The sequence below is a fragment of the Pelobates fuscus genome, chromosome 10 (genome assembly GCF_036172605.1).
Source record: "Pelobates fuscus isolate aPelFus1 chromosome 10, aPelFus1.pri, whole genome shotgun sequence".
Taxonomy (NCBI): domain Eukaryota; kingdom Metazoa; phylum Chordata; class Amphibia; order Anura; family Pelobatidae; genus Pelobates; species Pelobates fuscus.
In genome coordinates, this window is record NC_086326.1 from 9,813,635 (window position 1) to 9,838,212 (window position 24,578).

At 39.1% G+C, this 24,578-nt stretch overlaps 1 protein-coding gene across 1 annotated transcript in view; it reads right to left on the minus strand.

Annotated features, from left to right (window-relative positions):
* Positions 1 to 24,578, minus strand: part of NRAP (nebulin related anchoring protein) — a 77,878-nt gene that overhangs the window by 50,558 nt on the left and 2,742 nt on the right. The window contains exons 2-12 of the mRNA XM_063434368.1: positions 17,468 to 17,562; positions 15,896 to 15,983; positions 14,199 to 14,303; positions 12,877 to 12,963; positions 12,592 to 12,699; positions 12,029 to 12,133; positions 8,490 to 8,597; positions 5,458 to 5,559; positions 3,510 to 3,614; positions 1,926 to 2,042; positions 908 to 1,012 (exon numbers count right to left, since the gene is read on the minus strand). Coding sequence (XP_063290438.1) covers positions 908 to 1,012; positions 1,926 to 2,042; positions 3,510 to 3,614; positions 5,458 to 5,559; positions 8,490 to 8,597; positions 12,029 to 12,133; positions 12,592 to 12,699; positions 12,877 to 12,963; positions 14,199 to 14,303; positions 15,896 to 15,983; positions 17,468 to 17,562 — 1,125 coding nt within the window. The remainder of the gene's footprint in view (positions 1 to 907; positions 1,013 to 1,925; positions 2,043 to 3,509; positions 3,615 to 5,457; positions 5,560 to 8,489; positions 8,598 to 12,028; positions 12,134 to 12,591; positions 12,700 to 12,876; positions 12,964 to 14,198; positions 14,304 to 15,895; positions 15,984 to 17,467; positions 17,563 to 24,578) is intronic.

A 24,578-nucleotide genomic window follows, 5' to 3' on the forward strand; every position in this document is an offset into this window, starting at 1 on the left:
CACGTGGCCCATTGATTAGGGAGAGATCCTGTCTCACCTCTCTCAAATAATATATATATATTTTAAAAGAGTATTTGAAACCGCATTAGTAAAACGACTCAAGCCCAAAGTATTTTCAGAATGGTTGTTTCCTCCAGGTCTCATTTATTCTGTTTACTGGCCATGTGACGTGATAGACTGATATCGCAAAACGTTTTGTGATAATAGTAACGCACTTCTTAAAGTGACAACATTTATAAAAGTAAATCTCTTAGAAACGCGCTCATTCTGCACGCAGGATCATTTGACATTACACATTAGTGGTGTTGAAATTCTATTTCCTGAATTGATTTTTGGAAGAATTTATTTGTAAGAAATCTTTAAAAAGGAAATAAAATAAGAAACTATCATTATGACAGGTTTTTAACATGCGGGTCGTTGTTCTGATTATTTATACAGTTGTGACTGGTTAACAATTGAACGCTGTAAAAAGAACGCCAGAAACGAAAAGTGAGAGAGAGAATAACAACAGATCTGAAGTGAGAAATTGTTATAACGGCTAGAAAATAACTTGGTTTTAGTACAGAGTCAATTAGCGAAGCTTAGCTCTGTAATGCTTCCCAAAACCAGCCCTCCGGGATTAGGAGCCACTACTTAACATTAATTAAGAAATGCAAATACGAGATAAAGCAAATCACTATAGCGGCTCAGTCCATTAGGACAGCCATAAGCCATTCTGGAAAATGGAGCGAGATTTTTTTTATATAGAGAAGGGGCATTAATTAGAGCTTATCAGGAATAAACACACATGCTCCACTCAGTGTTCCCGTGCCCGGGGTTAAATAAAGGAAAAGAAAGGGTAGGAGACAAACATCGAGATGGGATGGAAAGGACCGCTGGCTCAGTTGTGCATTGGGCCAGTACTTACATCACTAGTGAATTTTGAGATGTTGCTGACATTCCTAAACTGAGGCGTTTCACAGTAGTTAATACTGTGTCCTTTACTGTGCTCCCAATCTTTCTTGTACTCCACCTGTTAAACACAAGGTAAGCTGAGTTATACCAAGGACAGCTCGACAGACACAGACAAAAAAACAGAGAGACAGACAAAGGCAGACAAACACAAACAGACAGAGAGACAAAGGTAGACAGACAAACACAGACAAACAGACATAGAGACAGACAAACACAGACAGAGACAAAGGTAGAAAGACAAACACAGAAAAAGAGACAGAGAAACACAGACAGAGAGAAAGACAGCGACAAACAGACAGAGAGACAGACAAAGGAAGGCAGACAAACACAAACAGACATAGAGACAGACATACACAGACAGAGAGAAAGACAGACAGATAGACAGACAAAGGCAGGCGGACAGCCTGATACACAAATACTGATAAAGAGAGACACAGAGAAAGAGAAAAAGACATCCTGAAAATGACAGACAAAAAACAGAGACAGAGACACAAATACAAAGATACTGGCTGAAAAAGACAGATATATATATAATTTTTAGAACGTTTGATGAGATTAAAAAAATAATGTTTAATATTAAAAAGTATACTATTTACTATTCATATTTAATACCTAATACATTTTTACCGTATCAATTCTCCATACTCAGTGGGCTTTGTCTACATGTTTTCAGTCCTTTTCAGAATTCAAAACCTTTTAGGAGACCCTCGCAATAATTTATATTTTTTTTTACTCATGAGACTATATTTGTATTACATTATAATTAAAAGCAGAGAAATTAAAACATGATGTAACCGTCAGCATGTCTGCCATTCTATGTGTAAAAAGCAGAAATCATCGCACATGATGAAGGGTGGCTACACAATATTAATATTAATACATTTTGATTCTGGGGTCATTGGTCACAATACAGCTAACCACAATCAATACACAGCGGGAGCTCGCACTGGGGTTATTTTATGGCGTCTCACCTCGCTGACCAGCTTATTCACGTTCTGGGCTTGTTTCATGGTCATGTTGTCCTCCGTGGCCAGAGTATGGTAATGAGCGGCCCCTTTCATCTTTGAAAAATCTTTCTTATATTTGATCTAAAATACATGATAATAAAAGCTTGATCTTCGCGGAGATACAATTATCACAGAGTCTGCTGGAAGGCGGGCGGTAAATTCCTATATTGACCGACTCTCATATCATATAAACAACATATTAAATAAATGAAGTAAATCATATCAATCAATACATCTGTCCCTTCTCACAACCACAGTCTGGATGCTAATTGGCTGATTTCCAATAGCAGAGTTATATTAATTAACTGATCATTAACACCAGAAACCTGGCGTTAAAAATAAACAGGGAGTGGGCCTTACAAATACCCCAAAATCATCCACACTCTGTGTGCTGGGAAATCTGGGCATTCACACTGAAACCCTGGAATCTGCTCATTCACACTGAGATTCTAAGAATCTGTCCTTTCACGCTGAGAATCTGCTCATTCACACCAAGACCCTGTAAATCTGCTTATTCACACAGAGACCTGAGAATCTGCTCATTCACACCGCGACCCTGTAAATCTGCTTATTCACACAGAGACCCTGAGAATCTGCTCATTCACACAGAAACCCAGATAAGATATTCATTCACACGAAGATTCTGAGAACCTGCTCATTTATTCCGAGACTCAGAGAATCTGGTCATTCACACTGAGACTCTACGAATCTGCTCATTCTCTCTGGGATCCTGAGAATATGTTTATTCACTCTGAGATGCTGAGAATCTGTTCTTCACTCTGAGAATCTGCTTATTCGCTCTGAGACATAGAGAATCTGTTCATTCACTCTGAGATGCTGAGAATCTGCTTATTCTCTCTGGGATCCTGAGAATATGTTTATTCACACTGAGATCTAGAGAATCTGACCATTCACTCTGAGAATCTGAGAATTCGCTCTGAGACCCTGAGAATCTGTTCATTCACTCAGAGAAAAGGCAGAGTTTACATTGCCTACTAGTAACACCTGTAGGTGCAGTCACTCAGATGGCCACTAGAGGTGTTTCCTAGTCCAGTGCTGTCTACATTCAACGTCTCTACCCTCTGCATAAAGGCTCTGAACATTCTTAATAGAGTTGCATTGATTTAATTAATTTATTTGAGGAAATGCTGATTGGTGCAGTGCTGCGGTTAGCCCTACAATGCTTTTCTATGGGAAAGCATTGGATTGTCTGAGATCATCAAGATGGATGATCTCAGCCATGGAGGCGAGGTCAGCCGTGGCGGGACCATCATGGCGATTTTTTTTCCCACTACAATCTGAGGGGGGCCAGGAGACTAAACTGACACATCAGGAATACACGCTTGTGTTTCTCACACTGTAGTGTTCCTCTAAATTAAATGTAAAAGTCACTTTGAATTCCCAATAAACCTGTAAGATTTAATTTATAACCCTAAGGGCTACGAAGTAAATTATTATTGTTTGATCCACTCAGAGAAATTGAACAATTTGTATCTATTTCTTCTTGTAGCTTGGAGATGGTGGGTTTCTTAGGCAGAGTCTACTTACATCACTTGCTATTTCATTGGCTTTTTTTGCATGCAGATATGCAGGTGTAATCAGCGCAGGGAAGCTTCCTTTTCCTCGGTACTCTTCCTCTTCCTCTAAGTAATCCTGCGGAAACAAATAATACTTTCACCGTCAAATTTTCTAAAGAATATTTAATGTGAGCAATCGATGCCCAAAATAGCTGTTTTGTCTTAATTTCATTTTCTGCTTTGTGTGACACCTAGACTAAGCATTCTAGACTGGGCGCTGTGACATTGTGACACCTAGACTGGCCATTCTAGACTGGGCACTGTTACTCCTAGATTGGGCATTCTAGACTAGGCACTGTGACACTGTGACTCCTAGACTGGGCATTCTAGACTGGGCACTGTGACATTGTGACACCTAGACTGGCCATTCTAGACTGGGCACTGTTACTCCTAGATTGGGCATCCTAGACTAGGCACTGTGACACTGTGACTCCTAGACTGGGCGTTCTAGACTGGGCACTGTGACATTGTGACACCTAGACTGGCCATTCTAGACTGGGCACTGTTACTCCTAGATTGCCCATTCTAGACTAGGCACTGTGACACTGTGACTCCTAGACTGGGCGTTCTAGACTGGGCACTGTGACATTGTGACACCTAGACTGGCCATTCTAGACTGGGCACTGTTACTCCTAGATTGGGCATCCTAGACTAGGCACTGTGACACTGTGACTCCTAGACTGGGCCTTCTATACTGGGCACTGTGACATTGTGACACCTAGACTGGCCATTCTAGACTGGGCACTGTTACTCCTAGATTGGGCATCCTAGACTAGGCACTGTGACACTGTGACTCCTAGACTGGGCATTCTAGACTGGGCGCTGTGACATTGTGACACCTAGACTGGCCATTCTAGACTGGGCACTGTTACTCCTAGATTGGGCATCCTAGACTAGGCACTGTGACACTGTGACTCCTAGACTGGGCGTTCTAGACTGGGCACTGTGACATTGTGACACCTAGACTGGCCATTCTAGACTGGGCACTGTTACTCCTAGATTGGGCATCCTAGACTAGGCACTGTGACACTGTGACTCCTAGACTGGGCGTTCTATACTGGGCACTGTGACATTGTGACACCTAAACTGGGCATTCTATACTGGGCACTGTGACTCCTAGACTGGGCATTTTAGACTGGGCACTGTGACACTGTGACTCCTAGACCGGGCGTTCTAGACTGGGCAATGTGACATTGTGACACCTAGACTGGGCATTCTATACTGGGCACTGTGACTCCTAGACTGGGCATTTTAGACTGGGCACTGTGACTCCTAGACTGGGCATTCTAGACTGGGCACTGTGACATTGTGACACCTAGACTGGGCATTCTATACTGGGCACTGTTACTCCTAGATTGGGCATTCTATACTGGGCACTGTTACTCCTAGATTGGGCATTCTATACTGGGCACTGTTACTCCTAGATTGGGTATTCTATACTGGGCACTGTGACTCCTAGACTGGGCATTCTATACTGGGCACTGTGACTCCTAGACTGGGCATTCTAGACTGGGCCCTGTGACATTGTGACATCCAGCACCAACAGATTCCACAGCTGTAGAAATCGACAGCTATTGTAATAAAATTCTGAGCTCTCAGGGACTCTTGGTACCGGCTAGAACAGCTGAGTTTTATTGGGTCAAGAACAGATCCGGTGTTACTTAAACTTGGGTGCGCCATCATTAAATGTCCCCATAAACATTAATAAAGGGAACGGTCTGATCTCAGAGAATTCCTCAAGTTCTTATTTTTCAGAAGATGCTATCAAAGGTGCATTTTTCTCCTTTGATATTTGATTGTTCTGATTTATGCAAAGTTAAGGTAGAATCAGGATGGGAATTACCTTTCTCAGTTTGACAGACAGGACATGGTGCTTAATGAAAATGGCAACACAGTCCCTCCTTGGCTTCTCTACATACCGGGCTTAAATGATCTGTCTGTTTGACGTGTGTCACATCTGTCCCAGCTGTCTGGCTCGCTCTCCCCTTTATCTGCTTCTCGTAATGACGGTGATATTTAACCTGGAGAAACATCATTGGCACAATGAGTGATTACACCTCTCGAGTATCAGACGCTCGGTACAAATGGATAAATCCAACGGTAATTCATTTGTGAAGGAATTTATCTATAAGCTGAGTAACATTCCAAGTGTATCGAAAGAAATGACAGCATTCCATAGGTGAAATATAATGAGAACAATCATTTACACTTAAAACATGTCACGTCAGATTTGTATATTCAGATTTTTGTAAAGTGCATATAAAACTGATTTGTTTAAGAAATATTGAATAATAAAGTATTATTGACATTTTATAGATTGTTTTATTCATTTTTTACAAAGAGACAATTTTTTTTACAGATTATGTGCATTTGCTTGTCCACCCATTCTATTCCAATTAACTCCTTTAGATTCTTCCAAGTGTCAGGGACGGCCATTGCAAGGAGGTAAGCAGTGCTGCTATAATAAGTAAACCTATTGTGGCCAGTGGCCCGGTGGCTCTTGGCACATTAAATGGTGGGGGCATGCAGTTTTGGGTCCAGACACAATGTGTAACATTTTTAATAGTCAGAATAAACCTTTTATTTTTTTATCTAACTAGTTTTTTTACTCCGTTTAGTGCATTATACTCAACTTTTTCGTGTAGTCACCACACTCCTGTTTGCTGTCTTGTTTATATATATATCACGCTTTTCGGAGTTAAGCGGTATTTTTTATTTTAAGTGTACATTTAAAGACATATAGCGGATTTCTTTATTAACTTTTCATGTACCTAAGGACAACAAGCAATGCCTGACTGTCAGGTGCCTGAAGAGTTAAACATTTAGAATTCGTTTTCATGATGTGTTGTGTTGGTCTCATTGATGGCGCGTTAGTTTGGAACATAATATCAAGCCAGATGTTGTACCCCAAGGGAAGGTATTTGGGGGATTCTATTAATTGCGCAGTACAGGGCACGGGGAAATTAGACAAGCTCTTTGAAACTTTTCAGGCTTGATAAACGTGCCGTCATAAATAAAATTAAAAATGTAAGAAATCTGTTAGACGGCTCTCTCCCTGGGAGTCCACATGATAAACTCTGTTCTCTAAAGGGAACCTGCTCAGAATAATGGTGATAACAAAACAGAGTCTGCCCCTCGTTATTAGCAGAACTAGAATTAAATAGTGTCCTTGCAACCCACTTCCAATCCTCGGCTAATTGGCTTCAGAGCACAGTCAGCGTACATATTCCTATAGAGCGTCTCTTTATATCGCTGTAATAATTACTCGTCTGCAAGCGCCGCTCTGTGTGAATAAATTTAACATGTGAAGGGGGATTACAGAAAAATCTTACTAACGGGGACCCTGGCCATGCGAGAGATGCATAGTAAATAGGATCGGAGCAAAAGAAAGCGGTTTGGATCCACCATAGTTTATACACTCAGCATTTGGGTCTTAATCAAGACTGAAGTTTATATAAGGCCACTAAGCGACTGCCTAAAATACTTTCCCAGGAGCACAGTAAGAGACACCTACCTGCTGCACCCATACTGCTAGTACCAGATAATTGTCTGTCTATGACAAGTTAACACCTTCACTCCTGACACGGTGTATGCAAGGGATCCCATTGGTATAAATATAATAATAATAATATGGAACAGAGCCTGTCTGTAGGCTGCTATTGGCTTGTGTAGTAAAGTGTCCTGCGGTAGCTGTACTTACACGTCACGGCACCACAGACACAGTTTTACATATATTTGTCATACAAAACGGTATTCCTGCCTCGATACCAACATCGCAGAATCTGTCAATAGCACAGTGTGAACATTTTATATTAATATTAATATATAATAATTGTTTGTTTAACGCTCACTGAATGCAGGATGTACAAGAGGTTTATTCAGTGTTTAATTGCCGATTCCTCCCTCGTTTTAATAAATTATATGATTAACAAAAAGAATACAGTGGAAAAGTGTGACTTTTTTTAACCCTTTAGCAGCAGTAACATTAAATGCCATCACAGTCAGAGCGCTGGTAACACGATTCCAGGAAACACCCAGAGCGGTCTATAACAGGCTCTCAGGCATTCCATGCCGCAGTATTACCCTGTATACAATACAGAGGGGATAAGGTACGGGTGGGATCCCAGTGCTCGTTAAAAGTTTACATTTAGCGCCCGGTTAATTTTATGTTAATTGGTTATCAGATAAAAGGTTATTTTTACAATAAGCACACCGTTTGCATGGAGGGGCCCTTTAAATAATTGATTATTTACACTTCGATGGTGTGCCAGGAACCAGAGACAAAACATGTCCATTCTCCCTTTAGAAACTGAGTTATTTTGTTGTTCCTGACTCTGCAGCCAACGATTGGGGATGTAGGAGACAGCACTCGCCTCAGGGGGTCGCTGTTGAGTTCAGCTGCCCCTTCAGTCAGCACAAACTCCAGGGAACTTTCAAGACATAGGCTCATAAAATGTGAGGGACGATATGCAAATTTATATTGGGGTTCAAGGGACTAGTATTTAGGGGTACTAAGCATGACAGCTTGGAGATCAGCAACTTAGGTGTCCTATTACACCCATCAGTCAGACGCAAGCTGGCTGTGTGTTGTGGGAGTTATAGTGCATATCATTGTATGAGCAAGACTACAGTATGGGGTACACCAAGGAACCCCCAAACTGTAACGACATAATGGCATGCGCCAGTTTAAAGTATCTCGTGAATTATGTTCTATTTTAAAGATTATTCACTAAAGTGAGAATCTTCAGGAAATCAAAGTGATTTCAAATTTTAGACCAAATTAGGCGAACTGGAAGCTCAGATAACTTGGAGAATTTTTCAAATGCAGCTATTTTCGCCTTAATTTGAAATTGACTTTGAATACACTTTGAATTCTCTGCGAAGTGTCACGTTAGTAAATAACCTGTTATTGGACATTTGACTATGCCCACTGTTGGCAGGTTAGACTTACATCGCTAGCCAGCTCATTAGCCCTCTTGGCGATTTGATAGCCCGGGGTGACCATTGCTGGGAAGCTGCCTTTCCCTCGCTGCTCTTCATAATCCTCTGTGTATTTCACCTGAAAATAGAGACAATTAGTGGGATTAGGAGATCATTAATCAGGGGGTTTGAAGATCTGGAGTGCGGGCTGCATAGAAACACCATGAAATAGAGATTTACTAGAAGCAGTGCTAAGCAAATCCCTTCACAAAACAAGTATCTGATCACCCGCTTCCCGGCAATAACACCGATACATCGTATCAATGACACAGGACTCAATGTAGCAAGGAGACACTTCATAGTACATGGATTGAAGGACAGGAAATACTACTTTACAGAAAAGTAGTAGATGCCCGGAATACCCTTCCAGTGGGAGCAGTATGTAGCGGAACGCAGTAAGCCTGTCCTGCAAAATGCCTGTGTGACTGTATTCCTTATATTTTTACCTATGTTGAAATTGCTATTCGCCTATGTAATATGTGAATTGTATGTTATTCGGTAGTTTCCATCCGTACTATATACTTATGGAAACTACCGAACGGAGAGACCACCCCGGAGAGAAGTGTGCCAGCAATTAAGGTTCACATTCTCTCCAAACCGCAAGTTAACCGGCTCATTAACAGTGTGTCTGGGTGGCCGCCATTCGGCATGCGTACACGTGGCGGCGGCCATCTTACGCATGAAAATCTCAGCGGTGTTTTGTCGTCGAGTGTCTGGAACTCAAATCGGACACTCAAACAACCAAACACCGCTGAGACCTCCAGAGCTCCGTAACTGCCGAACGGAGAGACCTAACGAATCCCCATTCGGTAGTTACAAAGTACCGAATGAGGGAATCACTATCTAGGTGAATTAAAGTATGGATGGCAATTATAAATGTCTGTTTTAACTGCCGAACGGAGACCGACCGCAGGGCCCATTCTCATGGAACCCTTTTCGGATACCAACTCATGTGCGGTCGGTCAAACTTCACCTGCCTGTAACTGCCGAACCACTGGTCCGATCTGGGTGAATTTTGGATATTCTATTCACCCAGATCAGGGCTACCTAGCGGTACCCTAATATTAAGGATATGTGATGGTTTAGGGGTACATCCAAGTTTGGGGTAAAGTACTGTACAAGTTAAGGGGATTATGACTCACTCTGAGGGGAGGAGATGTGTGGGAGGTAACAAGCACTGCATTGGTTACTGTCATAATTACTGTAGTTCCCTCCCTATCATGGGAGCAGGCTTTATAAGAAACCTTGGAATAAACGATTGTCAGTTCTACTCCTGAAACTGTGTGTCGTCCAGTTATTGGGAGTGCTGTGGGGATTTTGCTGTACCTTTTTACCTGCTGGAAACTCTGCTGTGGATTTACTAATGACTTGTTCCTGAGCCCTCCTTGGATCTAAAGTGGAGAATAGCTGCGAGAAATCAGCTCTCCGCTACACAGTAACAGTGATATAGAAAGGGTAGTAGATACCTGGAATAGCCTTCCAGTGGTAGCAGTAACAGTGATATATAAAGGGTAGTAGATACCTGGAATAGCATTCCAGTGGAAGCAGTAACAGTGATATAGAAAGGGTAGTAGATACCTGGAATAGCCTTCCAGTGGGAGCAGTAACAGTGATATAGAAAGGATAGTAGATATCTGCTATAGCCCCCCAGTGGAAGCAGCAACAGTGATATAGAATGGTTGGTAGATACCTGGAATAGCCTTCCAGTGGGAGCAGTAACAGTGATATAGAAAGGGTAGTAGATATCTGGAATAGCCTTCCAGTGGGAGCAGTAACAGTGATATAGAAAGGGTAGTAGATATCTGGAATAGCCTTCCAGTGGGAGCAGTAACAGTGATATAGAAAGGGTAGTAGATACCTGGAATCGCCTTCCAGTGGGAGCAGTAACAGTAATACAGAAACGGTAGTAGATACCTGGAATAGCCTTCCGGTGGGAGCAGTAACAGTGATATAGAAAGGGTAGTAGATACCTGGAATAGCCTTCCAGTGGAAGCAGCAACAGTGATATAGAATGGTTGGTAGATACCTGGAATAGCCTTCCAGTGGGAGCAGTAACAGTGATATAGAAAGGATAGTAGATATCTGGAATAGCCTTCCAGTGGGAGCAGTAACAGTGATATAGAAAGGGTAGAAGATACCTGGAATAGCCTTCCAGTGGGAGCAGTAACAGTGATATAGAAAGGGTAGTAGATACCTGGAATAGCCTTCCAGTGGGAGCAGTAACAGTGATATAGAAAGGGTAGTAGGTACCTGGAATCGCCTTCCAGTGGGAGCAGTAACAGTGATACAGAAAGGATAGTAGATACCTGGAATAGCCTTCCAGTGGGGGCAGTAACAGTGATATAGAAAGGGTAATAGATACCTGGAATAGCCTTCCAGTGGGAGCAGTAACAGTGATATAGAAAGGGTAGTAGATACCTGGAATAGCCTTCCAGTGGGAGCGGTAACAGTGATATAAAAAGAGGTAGTAGATACCTGGAATAGCCTTCCAGTGGGAGCGGTAACAGTGATATAGAAAGGGTAGTAGATACCTGTAATAGCCTTCCAGTGGGAGTAGTCACAGTGATATAAAAAGGGTAGTAGATACCTGGAATAGCATTCCAGTGGAAGCAGTAACAGTGCTATAGAAAGGGTAGTAGATACCTGGAATAGCCTTCCAGTGGGAGCAGTAACAGTGATATAGAAAGGTAGTAGATACCTGGAATAGCATTCCAGTGGAAGCAGTAACAGTGATATAGAAAGGGTAGTAGATATCTGGAATAGCCTTCCAGTGGGGGCAGTAACAGTGATATAGAAAGGGTAGTAGATACCTGGAATAGCCTTCCAGTGGGAGCAGTAACAGTGATATAGAAAGGGTAGTAGATACCTGGAATAGCCTTCCAGTGGGAGCAGTAACAGTGATATAGAAAGGGTAGTAGATACCTGGAATAGCCTTCCAGTAGGGGCAGTAACAGTGATATAGAAAAGGTAGTAGATACCTGGAATAGCCTTCCAGTGGGAGCAGTAACAGTGATACAGAAAGGTTAGTAGATACTTGGAAAAGCCTTCCAGTGGGAGCAGTAACAGTGATACAGAAAGGTTAGTAGATACTTGGAAAAGCCTTCCAGTGGGAGCAGTAACAGTGATACAGAAAGGGTAGTAGATACCTGGAATAGCCTCCCAGTGGGAGCAGTAGAGGCTAACCGTGATATAGAAAGGTTAGTAGATACCTGGAATAGCCTTCCAGTGGGAGCAGTAAAGGCTAACAGTGATATAGAAAGTGTAGTTGATACCTGGAATATCATTTTTGCCCAATTGTGAAGTAAATGTATTCCTCGACTTGGTAACATTATTGAAATTGTTAAAAAATGTTTCCTTATATTTAGTAATGATTATCGCTGTTGTTTGGGATTGTTATTTCGAGACCGTGGTAATCTGTGGGTTCAATAAACTAGGGGACAGATATGAGGGGTGTTTGGGACCCCTGGTAAACAGATTGCGCGTATAGTATGACATCATTTTCCTACTTACATCACTGTGAAGCTGCGCTCCTGCCTTGGCGTGTAAAATATCTTTAGTGTCCACAACTCTGGTATATTGTGAGAGGCGCTCCTCGTGTCCTCGCTTGTACCCCACCTATAAGGACACAGGTCAAATAACAGGCTGTTAAATTAAATGCTAAATAATAATAAAGATGGTATCCTATTATATTGCCTTTTTCAGTAAAAAGGTTTTGTACAAATTATGGAACAAAGCCAGTATTAATGCCTCTGTATGTCCGGACTATAGATTATCCGAGTGCCTGAAGGATAAACTCAGACCTGTTTCTGTCTTAGAATATATTTGAATAATTATTATATTAAAATGTTTGACTGTATCACTGAGCTACCTTTACCATTGAGGAATGGATCCCCAGTCTAATGGATAGAACCAAGGACTTTATCTAATGAACACAAAATAAAGGTCTGGATTTCAGAGAAATGTAAACGTTCGCTTCAATTAAAGAAATAAAATAAGTTTAGTGATTTTTTTTAGCAGTGTAAGTGAGGAAGTCCTTTGTAGAGTTCTCCGTGCCATGCGTGTGAATAACGTACGGTGCTTGCCAAGTTATTGGCTTTTCTTGCGGTTTGGTAAGCAGGTGTGATCATCGCAGGGAAGCTGCCTTTCCTTATCTGCTCTTCATATTCTTCGGTGTATTTCATCTAAAAGACGATACAAGCAAAACAGACACAACATGTTAACATTGTGCCGTCACCGCCGGGACTCATGGGAATGAGATTCGCTTTGGGAAGGGTCTAGAAGAGCAAATCTAACAAAGACGAGGGAAAATAAAAGTGTGATTTCAAATAAAAACAATATAGACATATTGAAGTTCTTACATCACTGAGGGACTTTTCAGTCTGAGACACTTGTACCAATTCTCGGTCCGTCTGAGAGTACCAAGATTTGACATCTTCGAAAGCTTTCTACAAAGACACACAACCTTTAGGCAGTGAAATGCGGTGGGCAATATAAAATAAACATGGCAAGCTGCGTGGGTATAAACATACAAAAAAGATAGTGTCTGTAGGAAAATAGAATGGCTTTATTAAATGGGAATTATCACATGTGTTTAATAAAATAATAGGATATTACTAAATGGGGACATTACATAATTCCTGGCAGTTAGTAGAAGTTAGTTTGTGGTAATTTGTGGCAGTTAGTCCAAGTTAGTTTGTGGTAATTTGTGGCAGTTAGTGGAAGTTAGTTTGTGGTAATTTGTGGCAGTTAGTGGAAGTTAGTTTGTGGTGATTCTTGGCAGCTAGTGGAAGTTAGTTTGTGGTAAGTTGTGGCAGTTAGTGGAAGTTAGTTTGTGGTAATTTGTGGCAGTTAGTGGAAGTTAGTTTGTGGTAATTCGTGGCAGCTAGTGGAAGTTAGTTTGTGGTAATTTGTGGCAGTTAGTGGAAGTTAGTTTGTGGTAATTTGTGGCAGTTAGTGGAAGTTAGTTTGTGGTAATTCGTGGCAGCTAGTGGAAGTTAGTTTGTGGTAATTTGTGGCAGTTAGTGGAAGTTAGTTTGTGGTAATTTGTGGCAGTTAGTGGAAGTTAGTTTGTGGTAATTTGTGGCAGTTAGTGGAAGTTAGTTTGTGGTAATTCGTGGCAGCTAGTGGAAGTTAGTTTGTGGTAATTTGTGGCAGTTAGTGGAAGTTAGTTTGTGGAAATTTGTGGCAGTTAGTGGAAGTTAGTTTGTGGTAATTTGTGGCAGTTAGTGGAAGTTAGTTTGTGGTAATTTGTGGCAGTTAGTGGAAGTTAGTTTGTGGAAATTTGTGGCAGTTAGTGGAAGTTAGTTTGTGGTAATTTGTGGCAGTTAGTGGAAGTTAGTTTGTGGAAATTTGTGGCAGTTAGTGGAAGTTAGTTTGTGGTAATTTGTGGCAGTTAGTGGAAGTTAGTTTGTGGTAATTCGTGGCAGCTAGTGGAAGTTAGTTTGTGGTAATTTGTGGCAGTTAGTGGAAGTTAGTTTGTGGAAATTTGTGGCAGTTAGTGGAAGTTAGTTTGTGGTAATTTGTGGCAGTTAGTGGAAGTTAGTTTGTGGTAATTTGTGGCAGTTAGTGGAAGTTAGTTTGTGGAAATTTGTGGCAGTTAGTGGAAGTTAGTTTGTGGTAATTTGTGGCAGTTAGATTTAGTAATTCGTTGCAGCTAGTGGCAGACAGTGAAGGAAATTACCTGGCTGAGGATTTTTTCTACTTTGCTGTCATGCTCGATCTCTCTGGGCTTCATGTCCCAATTAAAAACTGATTTGAACTTTTCCCCCTCTTCTCGATACTTGATCTGTAAAGACATGTCGGATTGAATTCAAACAAGCTTATTCAATAAAGTGCAATTGGTAGGAAATTCAAATTAAATTAGCTGAATTGCAAACATTCCCCAAATCAGCTAAAGTTTTACTCAAAATGTGATAAACTGTGCTTAGCCAACACTGAGTGGCACAAGTTAAGCTATTTACTAACGGCTATAACTTTGCTGCTGTTCCAGTTAGTAAAGGGTTGTGTTTCCATAGTAACTAATAGATAATATTGTACATGTACAGGATTATAATTTGGAAATCACTGTACATGTTCCCGGGCACCTTAGACACTGCGCCGGCCTGCGAGGGCGAAGATTAAAAACACTTTTTAAAAAATGTTTTTAATTACTTCCATTGGCTTTGTGCAATTATTTAGTAATTTTGATTGAATAAGTCATGTCAGAGTATAACGCAGTTTGTATAAGGAAGACATGAATAAAAGGAAATCTCTATCAATTCCTCCGAATAAATTATTTTTACAGTTTATTAAATTTCATTTTTGATTAACGGGACCTCCCCCCCCCCTACTATCAATTAGTGTGAGGGGGTAGATGGGATCATATTGGGGGGAGGGGGACTAACGGACCCCTTACTAATGGTTTAATGGACTATGTGATTAAACCTAAATGGCCCATCTGGTTGCCCTTTACGGTCTAGGATACTGGGCACCTCCAGGGCCCTATTTAAATAACACTAAACCCTGCACCCCATGGAGGGGGAGAAGCGGTATTGTTTCAGGGTATATTTTCCATATTGTATAAAACGGTGACATGTTTATCGGGTACAGAGGAGATGTTGTGTAACTATGTGTGCACACTGACAGCTGATGGAAGTAACAGGTGCAATAGTCAGAGAGGAAGATAATCTGTTTCAGAGGCATCGAGTCTCATGTCTCCAAATAACAAGGTCCGCAGCCATGAACAGAAATAGAATGCGTGCTAATATCCAGAATGTACTGGAACACGGTTGTTCCTCAGATTGGGGGCTCGAGGGCGGGGATGTTGTTTAAACTCAGTTATTTTATTGTGTCTAAGCTTATGGTCTAAAGGGCAGCATTTCAGCTGTCTAAAGAACCGGATGGGATACCGGAACAGCCGACAGCTCTGGAATGGGCAACCAATGGCATTCTGGCTGCTCTGGAATGACATTCTCATGACGCTCAGTCTGCATTGTCACCACCCATTCAGTAAAAGAAAGAAATGAATAATAAATAAATGATACATTTTTATAAGCTTGTGGTGAGCCTTCTCCCCCTATACCTTCCCATTAATTAGTCCTAATAACTATGCTCTTATTAATTAGTCCTAATAATTGCTTTCCCATTAATTAGTCCTGATAACCACCTTCCCATTAATTAATCCAAATAACTGCCTTCCAATTAGTCTTGATAATTACCTTACCATTAATTTGTGATGGTAATTTCCATACAATTAATTAGTCTGGATAATTGCCTCCCCATTAATTACACCTGGTAATGACCTTCTTATTAATCAGTGATGGTAATTGCCTTCCCATTAATTAGTCCTGGTACCTACCTTCATAACAGAGAGACTGCATGCACAGTAAAATAACTTACCTCACTGAGCGCTTGCGTCTGTTTCTTGACATGAATATTTACTGGTGTCTCGTACACACTGGTAAATACGTTGTTCTTTGGGTTGTGTCTACAAAGTAAATAAAATGATAGTAAATGATTTGTTACAAGGTACTTTTTTCATTAGTATTTCTTGTCTAACGATCTTAGCAGCGCCCAGTTTGGACAGCTGGTTGGTACCGAGCTTGCTGAGTTCTGCTGAAACCATTGGTAACTTGCACAAGGTCTCCTGGTGGCTTCATTGGGTGGCTAGAGAAATCTGAGTGGCTAGAGAAATATCTACAAGGTTAGCTGCTTGGACTCTGCAGATTTAATGATGCGTTACCACCATTTTAGCTACTGGCGTTCAAGATTAAAAACATAGTGCAGGACTTTGATTACATTTATCCATAATGTTTTGATCAGATCATAAATCCAGATTATAGTGACAGTAACTAAGACCTTCAATTGCAGGGCGGGAAATCGATGGCATGCGAGGTGCCTCCGCATGCCATGTGAGACTGCCAGAACCAAATGGTACTATTTCTGATCTGGAGTACCTGCTCAAGATGAACGGGCGCATGTATTCGCACCTCTCTATCACAACCTGGTGCTTCTGCCTGATTCAGAGCATTGCTACAGGTTACCATGGCAACATTCCAACGCACTGAGCGGCAGCAGAGGGTTAGGCTCTAGTGACCTGCCGCAGCCTGCCTAATGTCTTAAATTAAGAAATAATTTATTTTACTTACCCGGAATTTGTCTGCCAAACTTATAAATATTACTTTTAAATCTAGGAAACTAACTATTGCTCATGGAAATTATTTAATTTCATTAAATCATGATCACGATTTGGTTTAATGACATTAGCCTCATTGCTCCTGTAAAACCCAGGACGTCTGACCCCTCTGTGCACTCTGAGTATTGAGATAACCATTCCGAGGTCTGGAGAGATGCCGCGAGATAGGTTTCGTATGGTGATTTAACTTGAAACAAATGTTCCTTGTCGGCCAGTCCAAGCATCCTACTTCTTTAACCCCTTAAGGACCAAATTTCTGGAATAAAAGGGAATCATGACATGTCACACATGTCATGTGTCCTTAAGGGGTTAAGGGGCTCGTTAGTGCTGACAATGGAAAATGAATGGAGGTCTCTAATAATAATTCACCCTTCCAAAATAGTAGATATCGAGTTCACTAAATACCACATCACGCTCTCATTGGTCCAGCTATCGTTTAAATCTGAGATCGTTTTGTAGACGGTCTATGAATGCAAGCCTCTGTTTTTCCCCAATAAATCAACCTACCCTAGCGAAATTTCAGAAACATTATTGGTGATAAGGAGAGATATTTCTTGGGAATAAGGTGAATATCTCAAATGGCCACAATTAATGAGAATATTATGGCAGAAAATCTTTTGGTTAGACTTCTACATTTTTACCCCAAACTAGGGATAAAAGCTGAGGTTTTCTCCAGTTTCAATCCCCAGGAAGGCACCACATCAAATAGGGAACATTTCAATAAACCCGTCACCTGGAACACCTTGCATTAAACCCCCTGAAGTATAAATACTTACGCCTGGCAGTACGGCCTCTTCTGGAAGCTCACAAAGTTATTGACTGTGAGGATCATCTTGCAAATCTCGCAGTGGAAGCAAGCCTTGTGCCATATCTAAAGCAGGGAGACAGGATCTATTTAGTTACATGGAAAATTAAACACCATTGTTACAGCATTATTAGTAAAAGACATTTTTTGTCTGTGAAACCTCGGACCCAATGATTCCCTCTTGCTTCTCGTGTCTGTAACTTAAGGGGAAAATCCTCAGGGTTGTCCTCAGTGTCTATGATATGTTTTTCAAATAGTTTGTTAAATTTTACTTTGTGTCCCATTTTAAGGTTCTTGCAAAAATATCAGGACTGTTTATCTCTTCTTGCGTCAAAGAGTAAAATGTTAAAGCGAAATTTCCCCTAAAACAGTTTTATATTAATAGACCATAACCACTACTACATTTTCAAATGGTTTGACACGTATCTGGATCCTCTAGCTGCCCAATGTCCCGCTCCCTATTCAAATATCAATAATCAATCATTAGCAAAAACAGATCTGTCCAACTTTGAACAAAATTAATTGACTGAGACCGTCTGTGGACTGTAGTGGTTATTGTGCTTGATCACTGTTCCTACTGTGCGCACATGAGTGCTTACACACATTTTTGAGGAAGTGCACACAGAGAAATGTGTTGTGCACACAGTTTTTCAGTCCGTTTATAAAAAAATGTTTTATTTAAAAAAGTATTATTAATTTGTTATAGTTTTCAACCGCCGCCAAAGCCACCACATCTTTATGGGGGGCACAATGGGGGGGGGGGGGGGGAGATTACAGTGAGTGTGTCTGTCAGTGAGTGTGTGTCTGTCAGTGAGTGTTTCAAATCAGTGACATTGTGTGTCTGTATTTGAAAGTGTGTGTGTCAGTGTGTTTGTCAGTGAGTGCTTGTCAGTCAGGAAATGTGTGTCTTTCTGTGTCTATTATTAATATTATTTATAAAGCGCCAACAAATTCCGCAGCACTGTATCAATGTGTCTCTCGATGTGTGTTTCTTTCAGTGAATGTGTCTGTCAGTGTATGTGTGTCAAACCAGTGAGATTGTGTATCATTGAGAGTGTGTGTCAGTGTGTTTGTCAGTCAGTGTTTCTGTCTGTCAGTGTGTATCAGTCAGTGGGTGTGTCTGTCAGTGAATGTGTCTGTCAGTGAAGTTGTCTGTCAATATGTGTTTCTGTCAGTGAATGTGTCTGTCATTGTGTGTGTTTCAAAACAATGAGATTGTGTGTTTAGCATTTAGAGTGTGAGTCTGTGTGTTTGTCAGTCAGTGTTTCTGACTGTCAGTGTGTGTCTGTCAGTTTGTATCAGTCAGTGAATGTGTGTCTGTCAGTGAATGTGCCTGTCAGTGTGTGTGTTTCATTGTCAAATTGTGTGTTTATCATTGAGAGTGTGAATCTGTGTGTTCATTATGCATTAATGTATATAACACCATTTATTTGGCAAAGAGTTCCTCTTGAAAAATCTATGGGTGGCATTTCTCCAAATAATACATTCTATTGGTGTCTGCTGAATTGACTTGTTGGTTTCTCCTGCATGCTTTGGACATTACCCATCTTATCAAGATTAATTTTTGTGTTTAAGTGGCACGAATGTATCACCATTTATTGAGCAAAGAGCTCCTTTTGCAAGTTCTATGGTGACAAGAGATCTCTCCTCTTCTCCATATAATGTTTGCCATATAATTGTGTCAGCTGAATTTGATTTAAGTGTAAGAAGCATCTATTATGCGTATATCACCATTTATTGCACTTCGTGCACTGTTTCTGCCCAAGTTGGAGAATGAACATGCTTGCCCAAATACAGTCAACAAGCTACCAATATTATCATTTGGCTGAATGAAAGGTCAATTTGTTTTATGGAATAATTGCCATTTACTGTGGTGAAGGTGGGGCTGAAACATTATGGCGAAGTATATAGGCAACAAGCTGGAGATAGTTTCTGGTAAAATGTTAATTGTGTGTTCCCTTGTCTGCACAGTGGCTCCATATTGCTTTCTATGGCTTCCACTTGATAAAGCCCTATGTGGTGAGACATGCTGTGGATTTTTAAAGCATTCTAATTAAAGTGATTTGTGCTACTTTTATACTGTGATTGTGCCATTTTCCTTTTCTATTGCTTTTTTATTTTAGCCTGGCATCCTGTTCATGACTCCAGAGAGGATCTCACGAAAGAATTCTAGGTTGGGATTATACAACTCATGCCTTATTCATTGAGCGGTGTGTCTGCTCCATTAAATGTGAGTACATTTATTTATATTTATTACTGCTGGTTTAGTGTACACAAAGAGCACTATTATTGTAATTTTTGGTCATTTTTGGGATCATGGTCCCTATACTACTGTGAAAATTGCACTACACTACTACAAGTATTCTACAAGTGGGGATTCTACCACTGTACGCTCATCATACTAGAGCTGGTCTTAGCTCTATAAAACGTGAGTAGGACCGTATAAGACTTGCACTTAAAAAGTACCACAAAATATTGGAACATATTGGCTTTCTTCTTTAATTTATTTTGTATATCTATATGGTTCCCAAAAAACATTTGATCTGGTATCCCTAAAGACAAGGGCGAAAAGACTCCTCTATGGGATTTGGCTTCTACCTCTACAAGTTTACACACTGACTTTGGACTTTTATATTTGCTACTTGTTCATTGTTTATTTGTTTTAGTGTTTTAATATTTTAAACACATTTGTTCAGAATTAAAGAAGCCTTTTTCTTGAAAAAGGATCTTAACATGTATAGCTTGGAGGAAAGACGAGACGGGGGGATATGATAGAAACATTTAAATACATAAAGGGAATCAACACAGTAAAGGAGGAGACTATATTTAAAAGAAGAAAAACTACCACAACAAGAGGACATAGTCTTAAATTAGAGGGGCAAAGGTTTAAAAATAATATCTGGAATTATTATCGAGAATCAATGACAGATTTACATTCGCAACAAACATTGAGCGCACAAAATTCTGGAACAGGAAAACATTAGAGGGAACATTGTGTTTGATTGACACTTTATGCTCTGTTTTGTGCTGTTATGAGGAAAAACAAATCACTGTATTATTGTTATTTTATTACTATATAGTGGAACGTTTATCTGCAAACTATGCGCATGATATTCTTTTTATGTTTGAAATATTTTCATTGTGTCGGTAAAAAGCGCAGCAAAAGTAATGGTCAAGAAAATATACTAAATTAGATTCACTTGCTCCTCCTACAAGATGGCTGCCCCAATACACGTTAGCTCGGAATGTAAATTGTAATGCTCCACTCACAAACATCACGCAGAACACAACGCTATCAAGGGTATTTACTAAACATTATTGATGAATTCAGTAAAAAAAAATACGGATTCTGACCAAATTTGCAATTCTCATATTTACTAAAACTAAATCTGGTAGAAAATGTTTATTCTGACTGAATCAGGGCAGATTTATTCATTGTCTTGTGTGAAATCAGCATCTAATTCAGCATTGGAACAGTGGGGAAATAATCAACAACAAAAAACCTCTGTATGTTCGCAGACTGTGTGTGGATTTATAGGAGGTAGAGTTCGGTCCGGACATCTTTGTACACTGACACCATTTTCATCATTTTGACTCTGTAAGCCGCAACAATGGATTTGAAATGTAGCAACCAGGATGCAATTCAAGGGCAAACTTTGAGCCTTAATCCAAGGTGGTTGGACAAAAATATTGCATGAAATACTTTGTAATTTTATATGAATTGCAGCCATTTTCATACATAGTTCCCTTAATTCAGGTGCTCAAATGGAATTGGTCAAATTAACACAAACATAAATACAATTTTAGTTTTTAATACTTTGTCGAGAAACCTTTGCAGACATTGACTGTTGGAAGTCTGGAACACATTGCCATCACCAAACGCTGGGTTTCCTCCTTTGTAATGCTTTGACCTTTACTGCAGCTGTCTTTAGTTGTTGTTTGTTCGTGGGTCTTTCTGCATTATGTTTTGTCTTCAGCAAGTGAAATGCATGCGCGGTCATGTTCAGATTGGGTGATTGACGTGGCCATCGTAGAATATTCCACTTATTTGTCTTAAAAGACTCAAGTCCTGCTTTTCTTCGGCCATGGTATGATTCAGATCATGAGCCATTCCAAGCCTTCTCCATAATTTTTTCTTTCATCATGTTTTTTGGCAAAGTCTAATCTGGCCTTTCTAATCTTGAGGCTTATGAATGGTTTGCACCTTGTGGTGAACCCTCTTTGTTTGCTCTCATGAGGCACTATCTTTATGGTAAACTTGGAGAATGATAAACCTACCTCCTGGAGAGTGTTCTTCACTTGGGTGGATGTTTGGAAGGGGTTTTTCTTACCATGGAAAGGACCCTACGATTATCCACCACTGTTGTCTTCTGTGGACGTCCAGGCCTTTTTGTATTGCAGAGCTCACCAGTGCTTTTTATCTCAGTATGTACCAAACTGTTGATCTGGCCACCAGTAATGTTCCTGCTAGCTCTATGATGGATTTTTCTTCTTTTTTTTTTTTTTTTGCAGCCTAAGAATGGCCTGTTTTACCTTTATTGAGAGCTACTTTGACTGCATGTTGTGGGTTCAAAGCAACAGCTTCCAAATGATTACCACACCTGGGATCAACTCCTGACCGTATACCTGCTTCATTAATGAATAAACGATGAAGGAATTGCCAACACCTGTCCATGAAACAGCGCAATTGTCCAATTACTTTTGGTCTCTTTAAAACGAGGGTCTACATATTGACTAAATATTAAAGAGCTGTAATTCCTAAACCCTTCCTCTAATTCGGATGTAAATACCCTCAAATTAAAGCTGTGAAACTGGACTTTAAGCCTATATTCATTAACAGCATCTTGAATGTATTTGGGTAAACAGCCAAAATAACAAAACGTCTGTCAGTGTCTAAATATTTACGGACCTAACTGTATAAACATTATACAAGAATAAACATTAGGCAGAAATAAGAACTGAACTGTGAACTGCGCAGAAGCAAGACAGCAGGACTAAGGCAGAAAGAGTCCAGAGTCTAAATCCCCTTTTTTGGGGGGCACTTGTCGGGCGACCACGTCTGGATGTCAAGCTGGTTAAAGGTGACAACAAACAGAATCCTGTATGAAAGAAGGATCTGGACATCCTGTAATGGTCCAAGGGCGCATACCATCCGAGTCATATGAGATTATGACTCCAGGCTTGTGAGTGATATTTTATTGTGTGTATATCCCTTATTTTATTTGCATTACTGTATTGCACTATGGTATACATTCCATTTTACAGAATATCTGTTATACTGCACTTTTTAGAAACTCCATCTTGTTTATGTACGTATACTAACTGTATATTGATTGTAGGATACCCACAGTGAAGGCTTAACCTGTTCATAAGGGCATTTATAAACTACATTAACCAAGATCCTCCGCTACAGTGAACACAGTGTAGACTGGTCCAGTTTCATGAATATAGAAATATGTACAAATGTGTTCAGTGTTGATACATAAGAACGCAAAACGCCCAGCGGTAAGTGGGGTGGGAAGTTGATAACCCCACCCACAACTCCAGGCACACAGCCTTCCGCTATATAAATAAACAGTGCACAGCGGAAAACATGGATTAGTTAGATTCAATTTGTCTGAAGAAAAAATTATTATTGTTTCTGTCAATTCGGGATTCTTCCTTGTGGTGTTTGGTTTGGACAAGTTTTATCCACATAACAGTTTTAGGGAAAACTATTAAGATAAATGAAAATGGCCAATTAGTGCACTGCACAATATTAATAATACTAATATAAATATTAATAATAATATAAATAATATTAATATAAATATTATTAATACTAATATAAATTGTAATAATACTAATATAAATAATATTAATATAAATATTAATAATACTAATATAAATGTTAATAATAATAATATAAATAATATTAATATAAATATGAATAATACTAATATAAATATCAATGATACTAATATAAATATTAATAATACTAATATAAATAATAATAATATAAATATCAATAATACTAATATAAATAATATTAATATAAACATCAATAATACTAATATAAATATCAATAATACTAATATAAATAATATTAATATAAACATCAATAATACTAATATAAATATCAATAATATATAGTTACATAGTACATAGCTGAAAAGAGACTTGCGTCCATCAAGTTCAGCCTAATATAAACAATAGTGCTATAAATAATATTAATATAAATATTGATAATACTAATATAAATATTAATACTATTAATAATATTAATATACATATTAATAATACTAATATAAATATCAATAATAATATAAACAATATTAATATAAATATTAATAATACTAATATAAACTGTAATAATAATAATATAAATAATATATAGTTACATAGTACATAGCTGAAATGAGACTTGCGTCCATCAAGTTCAGCCTAATATAAATAGTAGTGCTATAAATAATATTAATATAAATATTGATAATACTAATATAAACAATACTAATATAAATGATACTAATATAAATAAAACTAATAATATCTAATATTAATATAAGTATGAATACTACTAATATAAACAATACTAATATAAATATTATGTATATATATTGCAATACACAGAGATGTTTTCGCTACTCGTGGTTCACAGATCAAGTGATAAAAAGTAACCAATACGGAGAAAAGGAGGAAACTTAAAAATTCTTTATTTATAGATTATATATTTATTAAACATAGAGTATATATTATATAACCACAGATTTATTTTATGGCTCCTCCTCCTTTCTCACTATTGGTTGCTTCTCACTTGATCTATCAATATATTTAGTGACTGTCCCCTAATCAATGTTTTTTTTTCATCAACCATCTCTATTTTTATATTAACCATCTCTATTTTTATAGCAATTATCGTATTTTTATAGCAATTATCGTATTTTTGGTGCCACAGATAGATCTTCAGTCATAAAACAAATGAAATAGTTTTGTCTATTGTTTGCTTTTTTTAATTTCGTAATTCGTCTGTGAAACTGACAATTCCAGTTCTAATAAGCACATTGTACCAATATCAAAGATATAAAATCTTTATTGAATGTATA